This window comes from Cetorhinus maximus, chromosome 8, assembly GCF_964194155.1.
Source record: "Cetorhinus maximus chromosome 8, sCetMax3.hap1.1, whole genome shotgun sequence".
Lineage (NCBI taxonomy): Eukaryota > Metazoa > Chordata > Chondrichthyes > Lamniformes > Cetorhinidae > Cetorhinus > Cetorhinus maximus.
Window position 1 is genome coordinate 104614580 of NC_135886.1, and position 23618 is coordinate 104638197.

The following is a 23618-nucleotide window of genomic DNA, read 5'->3' on the forward strand; positions in this document are numbered from 1 at the left end:
AAACACCCAACCACACATATAACTTACTTCAACCATCTCTCTTTTCTAAGTTAAAGAATGGCAATAAGATTAATAAGGATGGAAAAAATAGTGTACGTGAGAAAGTCTAGCTAGAAAAAGCAAGAGTTTCTATAGATATATAAATAAGAGAAGAGTTAACAGAGTGAGCATTGGTCCTATTGGAAGTGAGTCTAGTGTATTAATAATGGAAAATAAGGAGATGGCATATGATTTGAACAGGTCTTCATTATAGAGGATACAAGTAGCATCCCAGAAATAGCTATAAATCAGGAAATGGAAGGGAGGGAGGAACTCAGGAAAATTACAATCACCAGGAAAGTATGTGGCATTGAGCATATTGCTGGAGCTGTGGGCTGACTAATCCTCAGGTCCTGATAGACTTCATCCTAGGGTATTAAAAGAAGTGGCTAGTGAGATAGTAGATGTGTTGGTTTTAATTTTCTAAAATTCCCTAGATTCAGGGAAGGTTCCATCGGAAAATAGCAAACGTAACTTCTTTATCCATAAAGGAAGGGAGATAGAAAACAAGAAACTCTGGGCCAGTTAGCTTAACATCAGTCATAGAGAAAATGTTACAAGATGTTATTAAAAATGTTATGGCAATAACATTAATAAGGTTGGAAAAAATTCAAGGCAATCAGGCAGGCTCAACATGGTTTTTGTGAAAGGGAAATCATGATTAACCAACTTATTGGAGTTCTTTGAAGGAGTCACATATACTGTGGATAAAGGGGGAGTGGTGGATGTACTGTACTTAGATTTCCGAAGATGTTTGATAAGGTGCCACATCAAAGGTTATTGCGGAAAATAAAAACTCATGGCGTAGGGGGTGACATATTGGCATAGATAGATGATTGGCTAGCTAATATGAAACAGAGAGTAGACATAAATGGGTCTTATTCTGGTTGGCAGGATGTAACACAGGGACCAGTGCTGGTGACTCAACTTTTTACAATTTATATAAATGACTTAGTTGCAAAATTTGCTGATGACACAAAGATAGGTAGGAAAGTAAGTTGTGAAAAGGACATAAGGAGGCTACAAAGGGGCAAAGATATGTTAAGTGAGTAGGTAAAGATCTGGAAAATGGAGTTTAATGTGGGAAAATTTGAAATTGTCTGTTTTGGCAGGAAGGATACATAAAAGCATATTATCTAAATGGCAAGATATTGCAGAGCACTGAGATTCAGAGGGATTTGGGTGTCCTAGTGCATGAATCACAAAAGGCTGGTAAAGCAAGTAACTAGGAAAGCTAATAGAATAATATTTCTTATTGTGAGGATGGAGTAGTTGTAGCTTTAAGAAATGTAGTGATTGTAGCTTTAAAACTTATTGTGTTGTACAGTGTGATATGACAGTGTGAACGAATCAGCTCTAAGTGCAGGGAACCTTAGAGTGTGAGTTCTTCTTCTCATTGTGGAGCTTGATGGAAGCATGTTACTGCTGCTGCAGCCTGTTAATAAAGTTCAATGTTTCTAATGAGAAACCTGTCTGGAAAATCAAGTCCATAAAAAACTGGTGATGAGGATAGATCAGGTCCAGCATTGTCCCTTGCTCAACAACTGAGTATCTAGTTTAAACAGACAAAAAGGAAAATATACTCACCAAGTATGCTGCAGAGTTCAAATAGAAGAAACAGAGGCACTGTCACTTTAAGTTAATGCAAAAAAAGGGCCCCAATCCAAATATCTGAGAAATCTCTCAGAGCACCCTCAACATTAAAAAAAAAACAGGACCTGCAGACACAAGAATAAAAAAAAAGAAAAAGAGAACCTGTACTTATAGTATAAAATAGGTGGCAGCTTCGCAGGCTTAGTAAGTTAGAGAAGCTGGCACACAGCTGCAAGTAAAGAAAGGTTTAAAAACAACCTGCAGGGCACAGTAAAAAAATAGACTGCAGAGTTAAAAATAAAAAAAGTGCCTGCTGCAGAAGTGATAGCTTGCAAATTAAAAAAAGGGCAAACAGAGCAGAAAGCAGTGCTGCAGTTTTAATTTTTTTTTAAAAAATGGCCCCGATCGGACAACAAGGCTGCTTGGAGTCCAACATCAAAAGAACCTGTGGAGTTAGTAAGAAAAGGAGAAAAAAACTGCAGAATGGCCCAGAAAATAGAGAATAAATCATTGCTGTGTTTCTTTGAACAGGAATGAAGTTTTACAAAGTTTAAAAAAAAGCAGCTATGTTTGCCGGCATACCAGCCAAAACACAAAAAATGTGGAAAACTCAGAAACAGAGCAGAAAAGCTGACAGCTGCAGAGAAAAGCTGACAGCTGCAGAGAAAAGCTGACAGCTGCAGAGACAGCCCGAGTGAAAAAAATGGTGACTGCTCTTAAAGCGGAAATACATTTAAAGTGGTAAATACTAGAAAAATAGCTATGGACAGAAAATTAGAAGAGACCCCAGAGAGAGGGCAAGTCTTCCAAAGGAAACAACATACTGCAGAGAGAGGGCAACTCTGCCAAGGGAAACAGGAGACCCCAGAGGGAGGGCAAAAGAAAATAAACCGTTGAAAGAACAGTTGATTGTCCTTCAAGATCAAATGCAAAAGGAATGTGTAATCATTCAGCAACATAAAGAAATGAAGTCTGTCTTAAACAGTATAATTCGGTAGGTCAGAGACGCTGACACACAGCCACAAGTAAGGGAAGGTTTAAAAACAACCTGCAGTGCACAGTAAGTAAAAATACTGCAGAGTTTAAAAAAAAAAACGCTTGTTGCAGTGTTCCAGGGGAAGCCCGGGTAATCGGAGTGGGCTCACAGGAAGCCCTGGGAGTCATACATAGCTGGGTACAGCCAGGAGACAGGTGCTCGGAGAAACTCCAAAGGAGTGCCAGCTCAGTGAAGCTAGCTGTCTCGCAAAGAGCTGAAGAATCAGCTGAATGAAGCTAAAGAGCCATTGAAAGGAAAAGTCACATAACTTTCCAAGATGCGAGTGGTTACCTGGTGTAATAGTTTTTGTGACTGGACCCTTGTCATATTACATAGAAGTGGAGGGCTGGATCACCCACAAACATGTGGATCATTTGAAAAGAAGGGAGAAATCCCAAAAAAAATGATGTTCCACCTGTAATCATTATAGAACCCTTGGCCCCTGCTGAAATTGTTCAACCAAGGATAGAGACACCAGATGTCTCTGTCGTAGTAGATAACACAGAACTGCCTGTGCCTAAAGAGGTACCTGATGTTGCCGCAGTTCCAGATAATGTGGACCCTGTGAGAAATTCGAAAGTCGTGGAGCTACAATGTTCCACCTGGATCAGAAAACCACCTGAGAGACTGAACTTATAATTCCATGACCCGTATATGTATTTGTAATGTCATGAAGGTAGATCTTCTAGTAAACACAAACAGTACAAAAAATTTAAAGGGGGAGGAATGTAATAATTTTAAGGAATGTAGTGAGTGTAGCTTTAAGACTTATTGAGATGTATTGTATCACATGACAGTGTGAACAAATCAGCTCTAAGCATGGCGAATCTTAGAGTGGAAGTTCTTCTTCTAGCTGTAGAGCTTGACGGAAACATGTAACTGCTGCTGCAGCCTATAAATAAAGTTTGATGTTTCTAATGAGAAACCTGTCTGGAAAATCATGTCCATAACAGAGGGAAATTGAATATAAATGTTGGGAGGTTATGCTACAGGGCACTGTTGTACAGGATACTGGTGAGATCACATCTGGAGTACTGTGAATAGCATTGGTCTCTTTATTTAAGGAAGGATGTAAATGTATTGGAAGTAGTTAGAACCATAGAAAAGTTACAGCACAGAAAGAGGCCATTCAGCCCACCATGCCTGCTCCGGCCAAAAAGGAAAAAAAAACTAGCTGCCCATTTTAACCTCACCTTCCAGCACCTGATCCACAGCCTAACAGGTTACAGCATTTTAGATGTAGATCCAGGAGCCTTTTAAATGAGTTGAGGGTTTCTGCCTCCACCCCCAAACCAGGCAGTGAATTCCAAACACTCACCACCCTCTGGGTGAAGAAATGTTTCCTCATGTCCCCTCTAATCCTTCTACCAATCACCTTCAATCTGTGCCCCTGGTAATTTACCTCACTGCTAGGGGAAACGGGGCAGCCCTATCTACTCTATCTAGGCCCCTCATAATCTTGTACACCTCAATCTGGTCACCCCTCGGCCTCCTCAGTTCCAAGGAAAACAACCCCATCCTATCCAATCTTTCCTCATAGCTGCAATTTTCAAGACCTGGCAACAGAAAAACATTTGCCAGACTAATACCTGGAATGAGCGGGCTGTCTTATGAGGAAAGGTCGGATAGGCTAGGCTTGTATCTGCTGGAGTTTTGAAGAGTAAGAGGAAACTTGTTTGAAACCTTTAAGATCCTGAGGGGTCTTGACAGGGTGGATATGGAGAGGATGTTTCCTCTTGTGGGAGAATCTAGAACTAGGGGCCACTTTTAAAAATAATATTTTGCTTTTATCTTAATGTTTAAAAATAAGGGGTTGCCCATTTAAGACAGATGAGAAGTTTTTTCTCTCAGATGGTAGTGAACTCCCTTCATCAAAAGGCAGTGGAGGCACAGTCTTTGAATATTTTTAAAGCAGACGCTGATAGATTCTTGATAAACAAGGGGTGAAAGGTTATCGGAGGTAGGCAGGTGGTTACAATCAGATCAGCCAAGATCTTGTTGAATGGCGGAGCAGGCTTGAGGGACTGAGTGGCCTACTTTTGCTCGTATTTTGTATATATATATGTAGGTATGTGGATTTCTAACTGCTCTGGATGGCTGAGCAAGACTGGCTACGTGATTGGGCAGATTAGGGCCATGATTTTATTTGAAAAAAATTAGATTTGTCTGGACAATGAGGGTATAAGAAACCTAAGGAGTAAAAGGAGTCAAATATATTCATCACTCTGTTCTATTCTCCTGTTTAAATTTGTTACTTTCCTGAATATGGGATATAAATAAGCTAGAATTATGCTATTTAAATTCTGTTACAATATGTATCTCAGTGTTAATTATAAAAGCAAAATACTGCGGATGCTGGAAATCTGAAACAAAAACAAAAATAGCTGGAAATACTCAGCAGGTCCGATAGCATCTATAGAGAGGAATGCAGTTAATGTTTCGAGTCCGTATGACTCTTCATCAGAACTGTTCTGATGAAGAGTCATACGGACTCGAAACATTAACTGTGTTCCTCTCCGCAGATGCTGTCAGACCTGCTGAGTTTTTTCAGCTATTTTTGTTTTGGTTTCAGTGTTAATTATACATTTTTAAGTAATTGTTACTCCTCCAATTGTGTTCTGCTTCATTCTCTGCTTTGATGACAATGCTATCAGTTTACCATTCAATTGGGCTCAATACTGTAAATGTTGTACTAGCAATACAGGAAAATCTAACAAGTTACTCTCCATGTTCAGGTGGTTTATTTCACTGTGACATTCCCTTATGTGGTTCTGGCCATACTCCTGATCCGAGGTGTTACCCTGGAGGGAGCCGGTAAAGGAATTGAATTCTACATTGGAAGCCAGTCAGACTTCTCCAAACTGGCTGACGCTGAGGTAAACACAACAATATAATTGACTGAGTTTCAAGTCTATTTTTTAGTCATTGTGTTTGATGTATCATTTATTTAATTTGCTGCAAGTTTGATGTATCCATGTTAAGAGTGCAGTGTTGTCTTTTGGGCTACATTCAATCATAGGAAAACCTATTTCAATCATTCTGATTACTGTAGTATAAGCGTCTGGGTGAGACTGAGCACAGAGCCACCCACACAGTGATGTAAGAAGGCACATGACCCAGACCCAGAGGTCAATGTGGTGTTGAACAGAGACAGGTAAGACCTAAACATGGAGATAGCTCCTAGCCTGTACCCTTTACTGTACATGTGCAAATAGTTCTACTGGTTAATAAAGACTTCCGGTTAACCTACTGAAGACTACAAAGACTTCTTTAAGAGACACCATTCTGTAACAATACCATCCAACATTGTGGCAGCTGGGGATCAAAAGCCCTCTGTGCCACTAAAGTGCTAAAAAACACCAAGATGCCGGAAGACTAAGGCCGGGATTTTTCAGTCCCAGCTGCAGCTGGTTTAATGGCAGGCAGTGGGGAGTGGTGGGGGGGTGTGGTCAGTGTGGCTAAAGCTGAAAAATTGGTTTTCCCACTGGCGTGATATGATGGTAGGAATGTGCACTCCCACCAGTCATGGCAGGTCGCTATTCCTGCCAGGGGCTGGCATGAAGCTGCCTTGTATCCTGTTAATGGAATGCAGATGAATGCTGACTGGAATTGTCCCCCATTGTCCAATTATCCACACTACCAGTGGGATATCCTGCAAATCCAGAACACACCCAGACCAATGTGGCGTGAAAATATTGGTACTCACCCGGAAGAAGGCCTGGGGCAGCCTGTGGAGATCAGAAGATGGAGGCCTCCAGTGACCATGGACCCTGGAACACCACATGCAGCAGTGGGTGGGTGGAGCATCTATCATGTGGATCTTCGCACTGCAGATACTTCCAGGATGTGAATCTTCTCACTGCAGTAGGTGGACCTTCTTGCTGCTGGAGCTTCCAGGATGTGGATCTTCAGGCTGCAGGTTGATGGCTGCATGAGGTACTATTGGGCAGCAATGGTCTGTGCTGGGTGGAGGATTAGGTGGGAGAAGAGGAACAAAGAGGTGGGGCGGGTGTGGAGGTCTAGAGGAGGGCCTGGGAGATTGGAAGTGGTAGGAAAGAGCGAGAGATGCTGCGAGGGTCATGGAATGGCTGAGGTGGTATGGAGTGGAAGGGTGGGAATGGCCGTGGTGGAATGTGGGCAGGGGGAAGTGGGGTCAGCAGGTATGAATAGGCATGGGGTGTTGTGGAGGTGTGAATGGGCTTAGAAACATAGAAACATAGAAACTAGGAGCAGGAGTAGTCCATTCGGCCCTTCGAGCCTGCTCCGCCATTCATTATGATCATGGCTGATCATCCAACTCAATAGCCTGCTCCCGACTTCTCCCCATATCATTCGATCCCTTTCGCCCCAAGAACTATACCTAACCCCTTCTTGAAAACATACAATGTTTTGGCTTCAACTACTTTCTGTGGTAACGAATTCCGCAGGCTCACCAGTCTCTGGATGAAGAAATTTCTCCTCATCTCAGTCCTAAATGGTCTACCCTATATCCTCAAATTGCGACCCCTGGTTCTGGACTCCCCCACCATTGGAATGATCCTTCCTGCATCTATCCTGTCTAGTCCTGTTATGATTTTATAGGTTTCTATGTGATCCCCCCTCATTCTTCTGAACTCCAGCGAATATAAAACTGACTCAATCTCTCCTCATATGTCAGTCCCGCCATCCCAGGAATCAGTCTGGTAAACCTTCGCTGCACTCCCTCTATAGCAAGTACATCCTTCCTCAGATAAGGAGACCAAAACTGCACACAATATTCCAGGTGTGGACTCACCAAGGCCCTGTATAATTGCAGCAAGTTATCCCTGTTCCTGTACTCGAATCCTCTGGCTATGAAGGCCAACATACCATTTGCCTTCTTTATCACCTGCTGCACCTGCATGCTTACCTTCAGCGACTGGTGTACAAGGACACCCAGGTCTCGTTGCACATTCCCCTCTCTCAATTTATAGCCAATCAGATAATAATCTGCCCTCTGTTTTTGCTACCTAAATGGATAACCTCACATTTATCCACATTATACTGCATCTGCCATGCATTTGCCCACTCACTCAGCTTGTCCAAATCACACTGAAGGATCTCTGCATCCTCCTCACAGCTCACCCTCCCACCCAGCTTTGTGTCATGTGCAAATTTGGAGATATTACATTTAATTCCCTCATCTAAATCATTAATATATATTGTGCATGGGAGGTGTTTAGTTGTGAATGGGTATGGAGCTGTGCAGGTGTGAACAGGCATGAAGGGGTGTGCAGGTGTGAACAGGCATGAGGGGATGTGCAGGTGTGAACAGGCATGAGGGGATGTGCAGGTGTGAACAGGCATGAAGGTGTGTGCAGGTGTGAACAGGCATGAAGGTGTGTGCAGGTGTGAACAGGCATGAAGGGGTGTGCAGGTGTGAACAGGCATGAGGGGATGTGCAGGTGTGAACAGGCATGAAGGTGTGTGCAGGTGTGAACAGGCATAAAGGAGTTTGCGCCTGTGGAAAGGCATGAGGGGAAAGCGGAAAAGGGTTCAGAGAGAGGGGTCAAATGATGAGTCCTGGGGGGAATACTGAGGGTATTGTTGATAGGAGGGGATGGTGAGGTTTAAGGGAGCCGGTAGGGTGGGAGGGTGAGGGTACCTTGATGATTGGCTGAAAGGACGCTGAGGGTTGTTAAGGGGACATAGAAGTAAAATCGGATTCTGGGAGTCAGAAGGAAGAGGGGGCAGGTATGTCTATTGTCATGGGGTGGACTGCTCAGGAAAGTAGGAGGCATGGATATTCACCTGCTCGGGATGGAGGGTGATGGGGGAGAGTTGTAGGGTCACATGGGTAGGTCTAAGGTCACACCAGGAGGGTCAATTGTTGTGTAGGCGGTGGGGGGTGTGGGTCACAGGGGGAGGTTGGAAGGTGTTGGACTCAACCTGAAATGCCATACGCATTATGGCCACTTGTGACTATCTAGAGCCTGGAGATGGAGATCTCGAGATGCTGCATGGAAGTTGGGTCACTGGGTGGATTGGCAGGGCAGCTCAACTGGACAACTGAAGGGGAACCCAGTACTGACAATGCTAAGGTATTTCAATAGATAAGCACGTGAAGGGCAAAGGCTCAGCGTGCACTGGAGGCTCCTTGCACATTGCTCATAAGGGCCCTGGCAAAGATCACTGCCTCCCTGCACATGTATGATTCCAGGGGGACATAGACCCAGCCTGAAGATGGGCAGTGTGGATGTGCATAGGCTTAACTACTACGAATCATAATTAAACCAAAGCAGACCTCATTAAAATGCTGTCTATTTCCAAAAGTGTAAGAAAATTAGCACTGAGTCATAGAGGTCTACAGCACAGAAAAAGGCCCTTCGGCCCATCGAGTCTGCGCTGGTCAAACAATTACCTAACTATTCTAATCCAATTTTCCAGCACTGGGCCCATAGCCTAGTGGCATCGCAAGTGCACATCCAAATACTTCTTAAATGTTATGAGGGTTTCTGCCTCTACCACCCTTTCAATAGAGTCATAGAGGTCTACTCATAGCGCAACTGTGCAACCACATGTGAAATCATAACTTCCTAATCTTGCGTTCCCTGCCATTTCTTCCAGTTTGCCTTGTTGTCTTGGATGACCTTGGAGGGCATCCTCTGGAGATCTGAGGTTTGGAAGGCCCTGGCTTACTTTGCCTGTTCTACTATGGGCCAGCTTCCCCCTCAGAGTTCACAGAGGAGGAAGCTGAAGGGATCACAGGCAACGGGGATTCCGAAAGACTCTCAGAGAGTCCTGAGTGGATGTCCCAGATGTGCACAACAGCTGCTCCCACTCCCTTTGGAGCCCGACGGCTCTGCCTAACTACTTGAGGGGAAGGGGCACCAGGTTGGAGGTCGAGGACCCCCTCACATAGCCACTGCACAACCTCACCCATGGCTACAGCGATGGAGTGCAGGTCTGCACACATCTCTGACAAAAACTGGGCATTCTGCTGGATGACAGTTTCCATTGCGCCCGCCATCCTCTCCATGGAGACCTCCATGCACCCACAGCTCGGAACTGCTTCAACAGAGAGCAGACGGATGGACTCCTCCTCCTCATGTGCCACTCTGCTGAGAGCCTCCGACACCTCTGTCTGATGTTCCCCCACCTCTTTCAGTTTCCCCAGCATCTCGGGCAGGGCCCATTCCAAAAGCTCATCATCCGACTTGGACGTCGCAGGTGCCTCTTCCCCAGCAGTCCTCCGAGTGCCGGTGAGCTTGGCTGACCTTCTGATGCAGACACATGTCTGTGTGGTGACCACCACAATGTGAGACTCTGCCTGGACTACATCTCGTACCCACTGAAGTGTGTGTCTCTGCATTGGTGGAGGGTGCAGGTGACTGCTATGATGTCTCTACAGGTGCATTTTCTTCTTCTTCCCCAATGTCCTGGGTCCTCTGTGGGCTGGAGGACCTGCTGGACAGGGCTTTCTATGCTGGCCTTCCCCTCTGCCTGCTGGCGCATTTGAGTGAGAGAGGAGAGAACAGGTGACTTCTTAAGCTGCCTCCAACATGGAGGAACACATGGCCCTTAGGTTTCTATGTGACTACATTATGCATGGACCCTTACTGGATGGAGACTGAGGGCACTGACCACCCTGGTGACTTCTACCCAAGCAAGGTTGGTCATATGGTTCGGAATCCTGCTTCAGTCCTCGGGGTCCCTCTTGGCCTCCACTCCATTCAGCAGCACATTGAGGAAAGCGTCTCTGGATCTGGGGGTGGAACTCCCTGGGATGGGCGGGTCATCACCTCCCTCAACAGTGGGTACGTGACAAAGAAGTTGATGTCCAGGTGCCTTTTAATTATTTTTAATATTCATTTATGGGATGTGGGCATCACTGGCTAGGCCAGCATTTATTGCCCATCCTTAATTGCCCTTGAGAAGGTGGTGATGAGCTGCCTTCTTGAACTGCTTAGTCCATGCAGTGTAGGTACACCCACACTGCTGTTAGGGTGGGAGTTCCAGGATTTTGACCCAGCGATAGTGAAGGAATGGCGATATATTTCCAAGTCAGGATGGTGAGAGACCTGGAGGGGAACTTCCAGATGGTGGTGTTCCCATGTGTCTGCTGCCCTTGTCTTTCTAGATGGCAGTGGTTGTGTGTTTGGAAGGCACTGCCGAAGGAGATTTGGCGAGTTTATGCTGTGCATCTTGTAGATGGTGCACACTGCTGCTACTGTGCGTTGGTGGTGAAGGGAGTGAATGTTTGTGGACGGGGTGCCATTCAAGAGGATTGCTTTGTCTGGACAGTGTCAAGGTTCTTGAGAGTTGCTGAAACTGCACTCATCCAGGCAAGTGAAAAGTATTCCATCATTCTCCTGACTTTTTCCTTGTAGATGGTGAACAGGCTTTGGGGAATTAGGAGGTGAGTTACTCGCCGCAGAGTCCCGAGCCTCTGACCTGCTTTTGTAGCCACAATATTTAAATGTCTGCTTTTGGAAAGTTTCTGGTCAATGATAACCCCCAGAATGTTGATAGTCGGGATTCAGCGATGATAATGCCATTGAATATCAAGGAGGGATGGTTGGATTCCCTCTTGTTGGAGATGGTCATTGCCTGGCACTTCTGTGGCACGAATGTTACTTGCCACTTGTCACCCCAAGCCTGGATATTGTCCAGGTCTTGCTGCATTCGGACTTGGACTGCTTCAATCTGAGGAGCCGTGAATGGTGTTGAATGTTGTGCAGTCATCAGTGAACATCCTCACTTCTGACCTTATGATGGAAGGAAGGTCATTGATGAAACAGCTGAAGATGGTTGGGCCTGGGACACTATCCTGAGGGACTGCTGCAGTGATGTCCTGGAACTGAGATGTTTGATCCCCAACAACCACAACCAACTTCCTTTGTGTTAGGTATGACTCCAAGCAGTGGAGTTTCCCCCCTGATTCCCATTGACTCCAGTTTTGTTAGGCCTCCCTGAGACCATCAAAAGCGGCCTCGATGTCAAGGGCAGTCATTCTCATTTCACCTCTGGAGTTCAGCTCTTTTGTCCATGTTTGATCCAAGGCTGTAATGAGGTCAGGAGCTGAGTGGACCTGCAGAACCCAAACTGAGCGTCAGTGAGCAGGTTGTTGCTAAGCAAGTGCAGCTCAATACTGCTGCTGATGACTCCTTCTACCACTTTATTGATGATTGAGACTAAGCGGTGTGGCGGTAATTAGCCGGGTTGGATTTGTCCTGCTTTTTGTGTACAGGATATACCTGGGCAATTTTCCACATAGCCGGGTAGATGCCAGCATTGTAGCTGTACTGGAACAGCTTGGCTAGGGATGCAGCAATTTCTGGAGCATTAGTCTTCAGTACTATTGCTGGAATATTGTCAGGGCCCATAGCCTTTGCAGTATTCATTGCCTTCAGCTGTTTCTTGATATCACGTGGAGTTAATCGAATTGGCTGAATACTTGCATTTGTGCTGCTGGGGACCTCCGGAGAAGATAGATCATCCACTCAGCACTTCTGGCTAAAGGTTGTTGCAAATGCTTCAGCCTTATCTTTTGCACTGATGTTCTGGGCTCCCCCATCATTGAGGATGACGATATTGGTGGAGCCTTCCGCTCCAGTGAGTTGTTTAATTGTCTGACACCATTCATGACTGGATGTGGCAGGGCTGCAGAGCTTAGATCTGATCCATTGTTTGTGGGATCATTTAGTTCTGACTATTGCATGCTGCTTATGCTGTTTAGCACACAAGTAGCCCTGTGCTGTAGCTTCAACAGGTTGACACCTCATTTGTAAGTGTTCCTGGTGCTGCTCCTGTCAAGCATCTCTGCACTCTTCATTGAATCAGGGTTGGTGGTAATGGTAGAATGTGTGATATGCTGGGCCATGAGGTTACAGATTGTGGTTGAATACAATTCTGCTGCTGCTGATGGCCCACAGTGCTTCATGGTTGCCCAATCTTGAATTGCTAGATCTGTTCAAAATCTCTCCCATTTAGCACAGTGGTAGTGCTACACAACACAATGGAAGATATCCTCAATGTGAAGGCAGGACGTCATCTCCACAAGATCTGTGCAGTGGTCACTCCAACTGACACTGTCATGGGCAGATGCATCTGCGGCAGGCAGGTTGGAGAGGATGAGGTCAAATATGTTTTTCCCACTTGTTGGTTCCCTTGCTACCTGCCACAGACCCACTCTAGCAGCTATGTCCTTTAGGATTTGGTCAGCTCGGACAATAGTGGTACTACTGAGCCACTCTGGGTGATAGACATTGAATTTCCCCACCCAGAGTACATTCTATGCCCTTGCCACCCTCATTTCTTCTTCTAAGTGTTATTCAACATGGAATAGTACTGATTCATCTGCTGAGGGTGGAGGGGAGTAGGGTGGTAGGGGTGTGGGTTTTGTGGTAATCATCAGGAGGTTTCCTTGCCCATGTTTGACCTGATGACATAAGACTTCATGGGGTCCGGAATCGATGTTGAGGCTCCCCGGGCAATTCCCTCCTGACTGTTTACCACTGTGCCACCACCTCTGCTGGGCCTGTCTTGCCATTGGGACAGGACATACCCAGAGATGGCGGTGGTGGTGTTTGGGACATTATCTGTAAGGTATGATTCCATGAGTATGACTATGTCAGGTTGATGCGTGACTAGTCTATAAGAAGCTCTCCCAATTTTGGCACAAACCCTCAGATGTTAGTGAGGAGGACTTTGCAGGGCTGACAGGGCTGAGATTGCCGTTGTCGTTTCCGGTGCCTAAGTCGATGTTGGGCGGTCTGTCTGGTTTTGTTCCTTATAGACTTTCTAGCAGTTTGATGCAACTGTGTTGTTTCTAGACCATTTCAGAGGGCATTTAAGAGTCAACAACTTTCCTGTGGGTCTAAGAATCACATGTAGGCCAGAACAAGTAAGGACGGCATTCCTTGGACATTACTAAAGGGCATTAGTGAACCAGGTGGGTTTTTACAACAATTGACAATGGTTCATGGTCACCATTAGATTTTTAATTCCAGATTTTTATTGATTAAATTCAAATTCCACCATCTTCAATGGTGGGATTCAAACCTGGGTCCCAAGAGCATTACAATTGGTCTGTGAATTACTAGCCCAGTGACAATACCACAATGCCACCACCTCACACATATGGTGCCTGGATATGAAAGCAGTGCACACATCATCCAGCATGCCTCACCTCCTGACTTCATAATTAATTAGGCCAGCATTGCGCAATTTGGTGCGAATTCCCACTGGCCTTTGTGGCAGGAAACACACTCGGGACTTAAGCCCGGAATGGAAAATCCCACCCTAAGAAAAAACTTTAATGAAAATTCTGACATAAGAGAAGCTCCCAACAGAAGCTGAGGACGCCCAGAAACTTTGCCAGAAAACACTCCAGGGAAACGGCCTGGAAGCTAAAGGCAGAGAGTTTTATTGCAGCAGAAGACTCCATTGAATCTCTCTTGCAACTCCAGCTTCAGGGTGCAGAGTCCACAGGGCCTGCAAGGGTGATTTAAATCTTTGAAAGTTCCAGGTTGCAGCTGGTTTTGAGAACCCTTTCCCAAATTCAGTGTCAGAGGCGGCATTGAAGGAAAGCCCATCACGAAAAAGTGGTTCCCCAGTCAGAGCCCCAACACGTGGCCTCTGAATTCGTAAGGTAAGAAAAAAATCATTCATTTCTTTAAATCTCAGGCGCTTCATGACTGTCCAACTCAGAAATTGGCAACATAATTTTAAATTTGAATGCCTTGTTGCTCGGTGTAGCAAACTCCGGGACGAAAGAAGTCAGCACACAGTCGAGCAGGCAGCCATTACTAAGAGTCTTCCTCAATAAACGTGTCATTGCTATATTGTGGACCCTGCAAAAACCGGCAAGCGCAGGAAATCCCTTTGTCTCGGAGTCAATGGCGGCGCCATCTAGAAACCCAAAGAAAGCTCTAAAGTTTAAAAAACTGAGGGCAGAGCAAAAAGAAATCACCTTCCAGCACAATTCTATGATTTAAAAACACCCTAGATAGCCCAAACTTCTTGTTTTCAAGCTTCCATGCAGAGTAAAATGTTTGGAGAAACAACGGATACTGCACCACAAGCATTCTTAAAAGGACAATGACATTTAAAGCTGGAACTACAGGAAAATATTTAATGATCATTGATCAAAAATCCAGCTTGCCAGATCAGTTTGTATTTATCCAAGGGCCAAACCCGATGGGAAATGTGGCATTCTTGAAAATCAACTTTTCACATTACCAGAATACATCAGGCCTCAGTAAAAAATCAATGGAACCACAGATTGCTGCCTTTTTATATTGGTTTGATGATCTTGTGAGCCAGATTATCCTAATGCAAGACAATGATGAATCTGCAGCCAGCCTCAAGGAACTATTAATAGCCTTTGATGAATATTTTAATCTTCAAGCTGAGGGGAGACATAGAATACCCCCAGCAAAACAATAAAAGGGTAAGACAGCATCCGAACAAACTACCCAAAGACATCAGAGAGGCAGGGAATTTTCCAGAAGTCCCAAAGGAATATCGCTGGTAGCGAATGACAAGGAAACAGTTCTGCGACAGGCAGAGCAAGAAAAAGCAGAAGTAAAATCAGAAAATGTTCATAACAAAGCTGAACTGGAAAATTTGAAGCACAAGACTCAATCTGAGTATATAGTTTTGAAAACACACAATAAACTAAAGCCTTCAATGAACCAAACTGTTTAAGATCTGAACAAACAGATTTCCTTACCTGGTCACAAAGGTATCAGGAGGGTATGATGACCCTCAATTCCATGGTTGGCAAGTCAAAGTGGGCATTGGGAAAATGCAACCAGATGTACAGCCAGGCACAACAGCAGGCAAAAATGGTACTCAAAGAAGTTGCGGCCTTGAAAGGCTCTTTGAAGAATCAATGCCTGCGCCTGGAAAAGCACGAGGAGTTAAGAAAGACATTGAATGCTACTTCAGAAAAAGCTGTGTTGGAGCGATCAGTAGTGACAATACAATACACTGAAAGGCAGAGTGAGAAAACAAGAGCTGAACAAGAAAATAAACAGTTGAAAGAACAGCTAGTTGTCATTCAAGCTCAGATTAAAAAAAACAGTGTACATGCGCTTCAGCAACATGATGGAATAAAGCCTTGAGCAACAGAATGGCAGAACAGCAGAACAAACACAATGAGACTCTGGTAAATTAGAAGAAAGCTCATGATGAAGTAATTGAGCTTTACAATGCAAAAGAAAATCTCTTGAAGGACCTTCACATGCCACAAGGATCTCTTAGGTCAGAATTTGCCCCTCTGAAGCATTATGAAGTGGAACAAAATAAATCTAATGCCACTCTGAAAGAACTGACGAATGAGTTTTCAGAGAAGACTCAGGAATGTTCAATATTCCAGGCAGAAGCCAAGTGGTCCAAGAAAGAGACAGCAGTACTGAAGGGGTGGTTGCACATTTGGAAGTAACCTTGGAAAATCGTTACATTTCCAAAGAGGTATACAAAGAGACAAAAATCAAGAACATTGAATGGCAAGCAAAGTTAGAATTTCTCACTAAATAGCATGGGGTGTTTAAAAAAACAATTGGCAGAATTGAAATTACAGAATGTGAGTTTAAAGGATGGCACAGAGGAATTATACTCTGTCAAGGAAAAACTGATCAGTGTAGAGAATCAGTTTTCATGTGCAAAAGATGAGTTTGTTAAGGAGAAACAAAGATGAGAACACTGAAGCGTTACTCACAGAAAGGCGGAGAGGCAGTGGTATTGTCGCTGGACCAGTAATCCAGAGACCCAGCGTAATGCTCTGGGGACCCAAGTTCGAATCCCACCACAGCAGATGGTGAAATTTGAAATCAATAAAAATCTGGAATTAAAAGTCTAATGACAATCATTGTTGATTGTCGTAAAAGCCCATCTGGTTCACTAATGAAATCTGCTGCCCTTACATGGTCTGGCCTACTTGTGACTCCAGACCGACAGCAATGTAGTTGACTCCTAAATGCCCTCTGAGTTGGCCTAGAAAGCCACTCAGCTGTATCCAACTGCTAAAAACCTTCAGAGGAATGAAACCGGACAGACCACCCAGAATCGACCTAGGCACTGGAAATGACAACGGCAATCTCAGCCCTGTCAACCCTGCAAAGTCCTCCTTACTAACATCTGGGGGCTAGTGCCAAAATTGGGAGAGCTGCCTCAGAGGCTAGTCAAGCAACAGCCTGACATACTCACCTTCATGGAATCATATCTTACAGGCAATGTCCCAGACACCACCATCACCATCCTGCATATATCCTGCCCCACCGGTAGGACAAAACCAGCAGAGGTGGCAGCACAGTGGTATACAATCGGGAGGCCCTGGTAGTCCTCAACATGGACTCTGGGCCCCATGAAGTCTCATGGCACCAGGTCAAACATGGATAAGGAAACTTCTTGTTGATTACCGCCCACCCACACAGCTGATGAATCAGTGCTCCTTCATGTTTAACACCACTTGGAGGAAGCACTGAGGGTGGCAAGGGCACAGAGTGTACTCTGGGTGGGGGACTTCAATGTCCATAGCCAAGAGTGGCTTGATAGCACTACTACTGATCAAGCTGGCTGAGTCTTAAATGACATAGCTGCTAGACTGGGTCTGTGACAGGTGGTGAGAGAACCAACTTGAGGAAAAAACACACTTGACCTCATCCTCACCAACCTGCCTGCCTCACATGCATCTGTCCATGACAGTATCAGTAGAAGTGACCACTGCACAGTCCTTGTGGAGGCAAAGTTCCATCTTAACCTTGAGAATACCTTCCATCTTGTTGTGTGGCACTACCACTGTGCCAAATGGGACAGACCTCAAACAGAGGTAGCAACTCAAATCTAGGCAACCATGAGGCAGCAGCAGAATTATGCTCAACTACAATCTGCAACCTCATTACCCGGCATATCACCCACTCTACCATTACCACCAAGACAGGGGATCAACCCTAGTTCAACAAAGAGTGCAGGAGGGCATGCCAGGAACAGCACCAGGCATACCTGAAAATGAGGTGTCAATCTGGTGAAGCTATAACACAGGACTACTTGCATGCCAAACAGCATAAGCAGCAAGTGATAGGCAGAGCTAAGCGATTCCACAACCAATGGATCAGATCTAAGCTCTGCAGTCCTGCCACCTCCAGCTACGAATGGTGGTGGACAATTAAACAACTCACTGGAAGAAGAACATCCATCAATATCCTCATCCTTAATTATGGGGGAATCCAGCATGTCAGTACAAAAGATAAGGCTGAAGCATTTGATACAATCTTCAGCCAGAAATGTTGAGTGGATGATCCATCTTGGTCTCCTCCGGAGGTCCCCAGCATCAAGAAGCCAGGTTTCAGCCAATTTCAATTCACTCCACGTGATATCAAGAAACAGCTGAAGGCATTGGATACTGCAAAGGCAATGGGCCTGACAATATTCCGGCAATAGCACTGAAGGCTTGTGCTCCAGAGCTTGCCACACCCTCAGTCTAAATGTTCCAGTACAGCTACAACACTGGCACCTACCTGGCTATGTGGAAAATTGCTGAGGTATGTCCTGTTCACAAAAAGCAGGACAAATCCAACCCGGCCAATTACCGCCCCATCAGTGTACCCTCAATCATCAGTAAAGTAATGGAAGGGGTCATCAACAGTGCTATCAAGATGTACTTGCTTAGCAATAACCTACTCACTGATGCCCAGTTTGGGTTCTGCCAGGGCCACTCAGCTCCTGACCTCATTATAGTTTTGTTCAAACATGGACAAAAGAGCTGAACTCCCGAGGTGAATTGAGAGCGACTGCCCTTGACATCAAGGCAGCATTTGACCGAGTGTGGCATCAAGGAGCCCTAGCAAAACTGAAGTCAGTTGCAATTGGGGAAAACTCTCTGATAGCACAAAGGAAGATGTTTGTGGTTGTTGGAGGTCAGTCATCTCAGCTTCAGGGCATCAATGCAGGAGTTCCTCAGGGTAGCGTCCTCAGCCCAGCCATCTTCACCTGCTTCACCAATTACCTTCCTTCCATCATAAGGTCAGAAGTGGGGATGTTTGCTGATGATTGCACAATGTTCAGCACCATTTGCAACTCCTCAGATACTGAAGCAGTCCATGTCCAAATGCAGCAAGACCCGGATGACTTCCAGGCTTGGGCTGATAAGAGGCAAGTAATATTCGTGTCACAGAAGTGCCAGGCAATGACCACCTCCAACAAGAGAGAATCTAACCATCACCCCTTGGCATTCAATGGCACCACCATCACCAAATTCCCCCACTATCAACATCCTGGGGGTTACCATTGACCAGAAACTGGACTAGCCATATAAATACTGTGGCTACAAGAGCCAGTCAGTGGCTAGGAATCCTGCAGTGAGTAACTCACCTACTAACTCCTCAAAGCCTGTCCACCATCTACGAGGCACAAATCCAGAGTGTGATGGAATACTCCCTACTTGCCTGGATGAGTGCAGCTCCAACAACACTCAGGAAGCTTGCCATCATTCACGACAAAGTAGCCCACCTGATTGGCACCCCATCAACAAACGTTCACTCCATCCACCACCGACACACAGTGGCAACAGTGTGTACCATCTAAAGATGCACCACAGAAACTCACCAAGGCTCCTTAGAGAGCATCTTCCAAACCCATGACCGCTACCATCTAGAAGGACAAGGGCAGCAGATGCCTGGAAATACCACCACCTGGAAGTTCCCCCCAAGAAGTTCCCCTCCTTCTCAGTCACCGTCCAGACTTGGAAATATACCGTCGTTCCTTCACTGTTGCTGGGTCAAAATCCATCAACTCCCTCCCTAACAGCACTGTGGGTGTACCTACACCACAGGGACTGCAGGGGTTAAAGAAGGCAGCTCATTACCACCTTCTGAAGGGCAATTGGGGATAGACAATAAATGCTGGCCCAGCCAGTGAGCCCACATTCCTTGAATGAATTAAAATAAAATAATACACTTGAAAGAGGGCTTGAAATGCTTAAATTATGAGGTCGTAGAAACAAATTCAACAGAAATAGATCTTCAATCAAAATTTAGTGAATTTCAAGCATCAAGTATCTCCAGTTAGCATCGTGAGAAATGTCTGGAACAGGAGAAGGAATTGCTGAAGAATCAGAGCAGTTGCTTGAATGCAGAATTAATAACCAAAACTGATAAAATTGTTGAGCTCTGATCCAACCTGAACAACATGATGGGTGAGATGCATAGTATGGAAGGGCAAATCTAGACTTTCACAGCAGATAAGGAGAGTTTTAAGAAACACATCAAGGATCTAACAAATGAACCGGATGAGTCCAAACAGCAGTCAGTGACCAGACAAGAAACATTCCAAACAGAACTGAGTGCTCAGCTGACACTTGTCAAGCTTATTCAAGAGTTCCGCCGATAACTCTTAGACAAAGACAACTCAACTTACTTGATTAGTTGCTGGGCCAACTGGAAATATTCGTAAGCTTGAAAAACAACTAGAAATGAAGAAAGTAATTCAAAATTTGGCTAACATTGTGGAATAGTTGTGAAATGAAGGTTCCACTGTTGAAACATGAATATCCATATTCATCGAGTTGAACCACATGATGAACAAAGAAGAATAAGTGACAAGGAGGCTAATATGATGTTCGTCCACCCCAAGGGAATGAGTCAGAGTAGCATCAACCATCGATCAACGCAACAGCCGAACCGACCAATTGAGGATAAACACAAAAGAATGGAAAAAAAGAATGAAAACATACCGAAATATCAGTCCAACATCCAAGTTAACAGGAAGAACCAGAAGCACCAGAGCCTAAAAAACCTCTGACAGAATGGCGAATGAGTCATGGAAAGGTCATAAGGTTCACTGCCTGAACCTGAAAATTCAAGGACTTGAAGGTGGGAGATGGGCTTGTGAGAATGTTATAATAATACTAATACAGTAATAGCAAAAATGTAGTAATAGTAATAATGTTGTAACAATGTAAATTTATGAGACCGATAAAAATGTAAGACATGAAGTAAACTAGTATAACTCAACATACATTAGATAAAGACTTGGGGGGAGGTATAGTATAACAGGGTTAACGTGGGACTAAGTACAGTACTGTCCACACAGTCATGTAAGAAGGCACATGACCCAGATCCAGTGGTCAGTGTGGTGCTGAGCAGAGATGGGAAATGACCTAAGCATGGAAATAGTTCCTTGCCTGTACCCTTTACTGTAAATAGTTCTACTTGTTAATAAAAACTTGCAGTTAACCTAATGAAGACTACGAAGACTTTGTTCTGTAACCAACACCCTCCCACCAATTACTAGTGGGTCAAACATTTTTTAAATACTTCTGGCAACTTGTTTTAGGAGATGGTAAAGATGGACGGATAGGATGGGCAGGATATGATAAAAAGGAAGTGAATGAGATAAGGTAAGATATGATGGATAATATGGACGAAAGATGATGGGCTTGGATAGGGGAGGATGTGGTGAAATGGAATTCAGTGAGGTAGGTTGAAGTGATTGGATAGGGCAGGATGGGGTTAGACAGAAGGGATTAAGGTGGAATGTAACAAGATGGGATCAGCTAGGACAGGGTGGATGAGATGCCATTAAGTGGTAAGGGAAAGTATCAGGCAAGATATGGATTAGATGAAATTTAATGGGATGAAATAAGGCAAAACGGGGTGAGATGCAATGACTGACATTTTTTTGCATCATTTTGTTTTTGCAACTTGTAATAAATTTGCTCATAAAATTATTAAGTATGTAGCTTATCAATCTATGTGTGCGGGCTAATTGATTAGTGACATAATTATTATCTGCCACATAGTGACTTAACACATAAATGGCCAATCACAATTAAAGAAAGGTATTGCTGTAGAAAAACAGGAGCCTACTGGGTCACAGTAATTAAAGAATTGAATCATCACTGGAAAACATGACAGTGAAAAACATTGATGCTTCTTGAGGGAATTTGCCAGCAAATATTAGGTTAGGAGACAAAATGATGGCCCTAATTTTTAATGGAGACAATATTGGTTAAAAGAGCTTCATCTGTTCACCTCATTGTTGAACTGTGGTACTAACAATATCTCTCATTGTTAATGCAGTTTTACCTATCATAATTGAATAAGTTCAGGTAAAACCTCCTACTGCTAACTGATTCTATTCTACTTCCTCTTTACTAGGTTTGGAAAGATGCTGCAACACAAATTTTCTTTTCTATTGCCATATCTATGGGAGGTTTAACAGCACTGTCATCCTACAACAAATTCCACAACAACTGTTACAGAGATACCTTCATTGTGTGCACTGTTAATTGTGCTACGAGTGTGTTTGCTGGATTTGTCATCTTCGCTGTCCTTGGACACATGGCACACGTACAGGATGTTCCTGTTTCAGAGGTTGTACAGTCAGGTAAATTAGAGCCATCTCTTTGAAATCAATCAATTGTTAGATGTGAAATTGCAATTGTCCCGGTGTACAGACACAATAATCAATACTTGGATCTGCAGCAGTAATTCTGGTGGAAAGTGATTTCAAGCTCTGAAATGCCACACAGTTAGATGATGGTTTTATTATTTCGGACAACGATTGGAACTGAATAGTAAACTGGAAAGTTTGGAGATTAACAGACTTGTTGAAAATATTCCATTAAATGTGAGAACTTTGAATCGTCACAGGGTCTCACAGGACAATTGATTAACATTAGAAATACACAATATAGTGCAGGGCTTTGAATCCTGTGTTTCCAATCTACTGCCACATCCTGAGTGGGAGATCAATAGTACCTGTGTCACAACAGAAAGAAAGACCTGCATTGATTCAGCAACTTTCATGACCACTTTGCATCCAATGAAGCACTTTTGAAATGTTGTTGCCTTTGTAATGTAGGAAGTGTGTCTGCCAATTTGCATGCAGCAAGCTCCCACAAACAGAACTATGATAATGGCCAAATAATCTGTTTTTTGTGATGTTGAATGAGGGATAAATATTGGCCAGGACACTGGGGTTAACTCTTCCGCTCTTCTTCAAAATAGTGCCGTGAGATGTTTGTGTCCTCCTGAGCAAAAAGGTGGGGCCTTGTTTTAATGTCTCATCCAAAAGGCGGCACAGCTGGAAGTACAGCACTCCCTCAGTACTGCACTGGAATGTTACCATTTTATTTTGGCCAAGTCTCTAGAGTGGGACTTAAACCCAAATCCTTCTGACTCAGAGGTGAGAGCGCTATCAACTAAGCAACAGCTGACACTGAAGTAAAGCATCTTATGGTGATCAGATACTACAGTTTCTTGCCTTCCCACCTTCAGGGGTTGCCCAACCCAACCCTCAGAGACTGATGCAGCTTCTTAACATCGACCACGTTGTAAGCTGTGGGTATAGGCTCCATCCACATGTGCATTTTCTAGAAGCCTCACTGTAAAACCAGAACCATGTGTAAAATGATCCCTGTCTAGTTTCTGGCCATTAGAATAGTGATCTGTTAAAATAGTAACAGATGCATTAAATGGAAACTTTTACAGCATTGACAGCATAGAAATAAGTCACAACATCTCAGGCCAAATACTGGGCAAAGTGAGTTAGATTATGACAATTTGGATTCTAAGTTAATTAAAGGCTTTTAAATACGTTATATCAGGTTACAGTATCTCCTTTTTAAGCACCATTAATTTTACCATATCAACTGTATCTACTTGTTAGGTATTGGTCTGGCTTTCATTGCCTATCCAGAGGCTCTTGCACAGTTGCCATTGGCACCTTTTTGGTCCATTTTATTTTTCTTCATGCTGATCACTCTGGGACTCGACAGTCAGTTCTCAAGTTTGGGTAAGTGTCTTCATAACCCACCTCTATCAAGCCTTTATTAAAGGAAAATTATGAATATAAATCATTATAATTTCATGAGGTATTGCAAATTCTAGTTTCATAATTCATATATTTTAGAAAATAACTTTTAGTTTGGGGGTTGGATTTTTAAAAAAATGTCGATAAATGGAAAACCTGATTGAGAAACTGG

At 44.1% G+C, this 23618-nt stretch overlaps 3 protein-coding genes across 3 annotated transcripts in view; 2 read left to right on the plus strand and 1 right to left on the minus strand.

Moving 5' to 3' along the window:
- LOC144683856 (sodium- and chloride-dependent neutral and basic amino acid transporter B(0+)-like) overlaps nucleotides 1-23618 on the minus strand; it is a 435158-nt gene that overhangs the window by 150720 nt on the left and 260820 nt on the right. The gene's annotated exons all lie outside the window — the stretch shown is intronic.
- Nucleotides 1-23618, plus strand: part of LOC144684041 (sodium- and chloride-dependent neutral and basic amino acid transporter B(0+)-like) — an 86491-nt gene that overhangs the window by 29851 nt on the left and 33022 nt on the right. Inside the window, exons 7-9 of the mRNA XM_078547756.1 lie at nucleotides 5404-5544; nucleotides 21790-22018; nucleotides 23303-23428. Coding sequence (XP_078403882.1) covers nucleotides 5404-5544; nucleotides 21790-22018; nucleotides 23303-23428 — 496 coding nt within the window. The remainder of the gene's footprint in view (nucleotides 1-5403; nucleotides 5545-21789; nucleotides 22019-23302; nucleotides 23429-23618) is intronic.
- The window catches only part of LOC144683854 (sodium- and chloride-dependent neutral and basic amino acid transporter B(0+)-like), a 453756-nt gene that overhangs the window by 9019 nt on the left and 421119 nt on the right, over nucleotides 1-23618 (plus strand). The gene's annotated exons all lie outside the window — the stretch shown is intronic.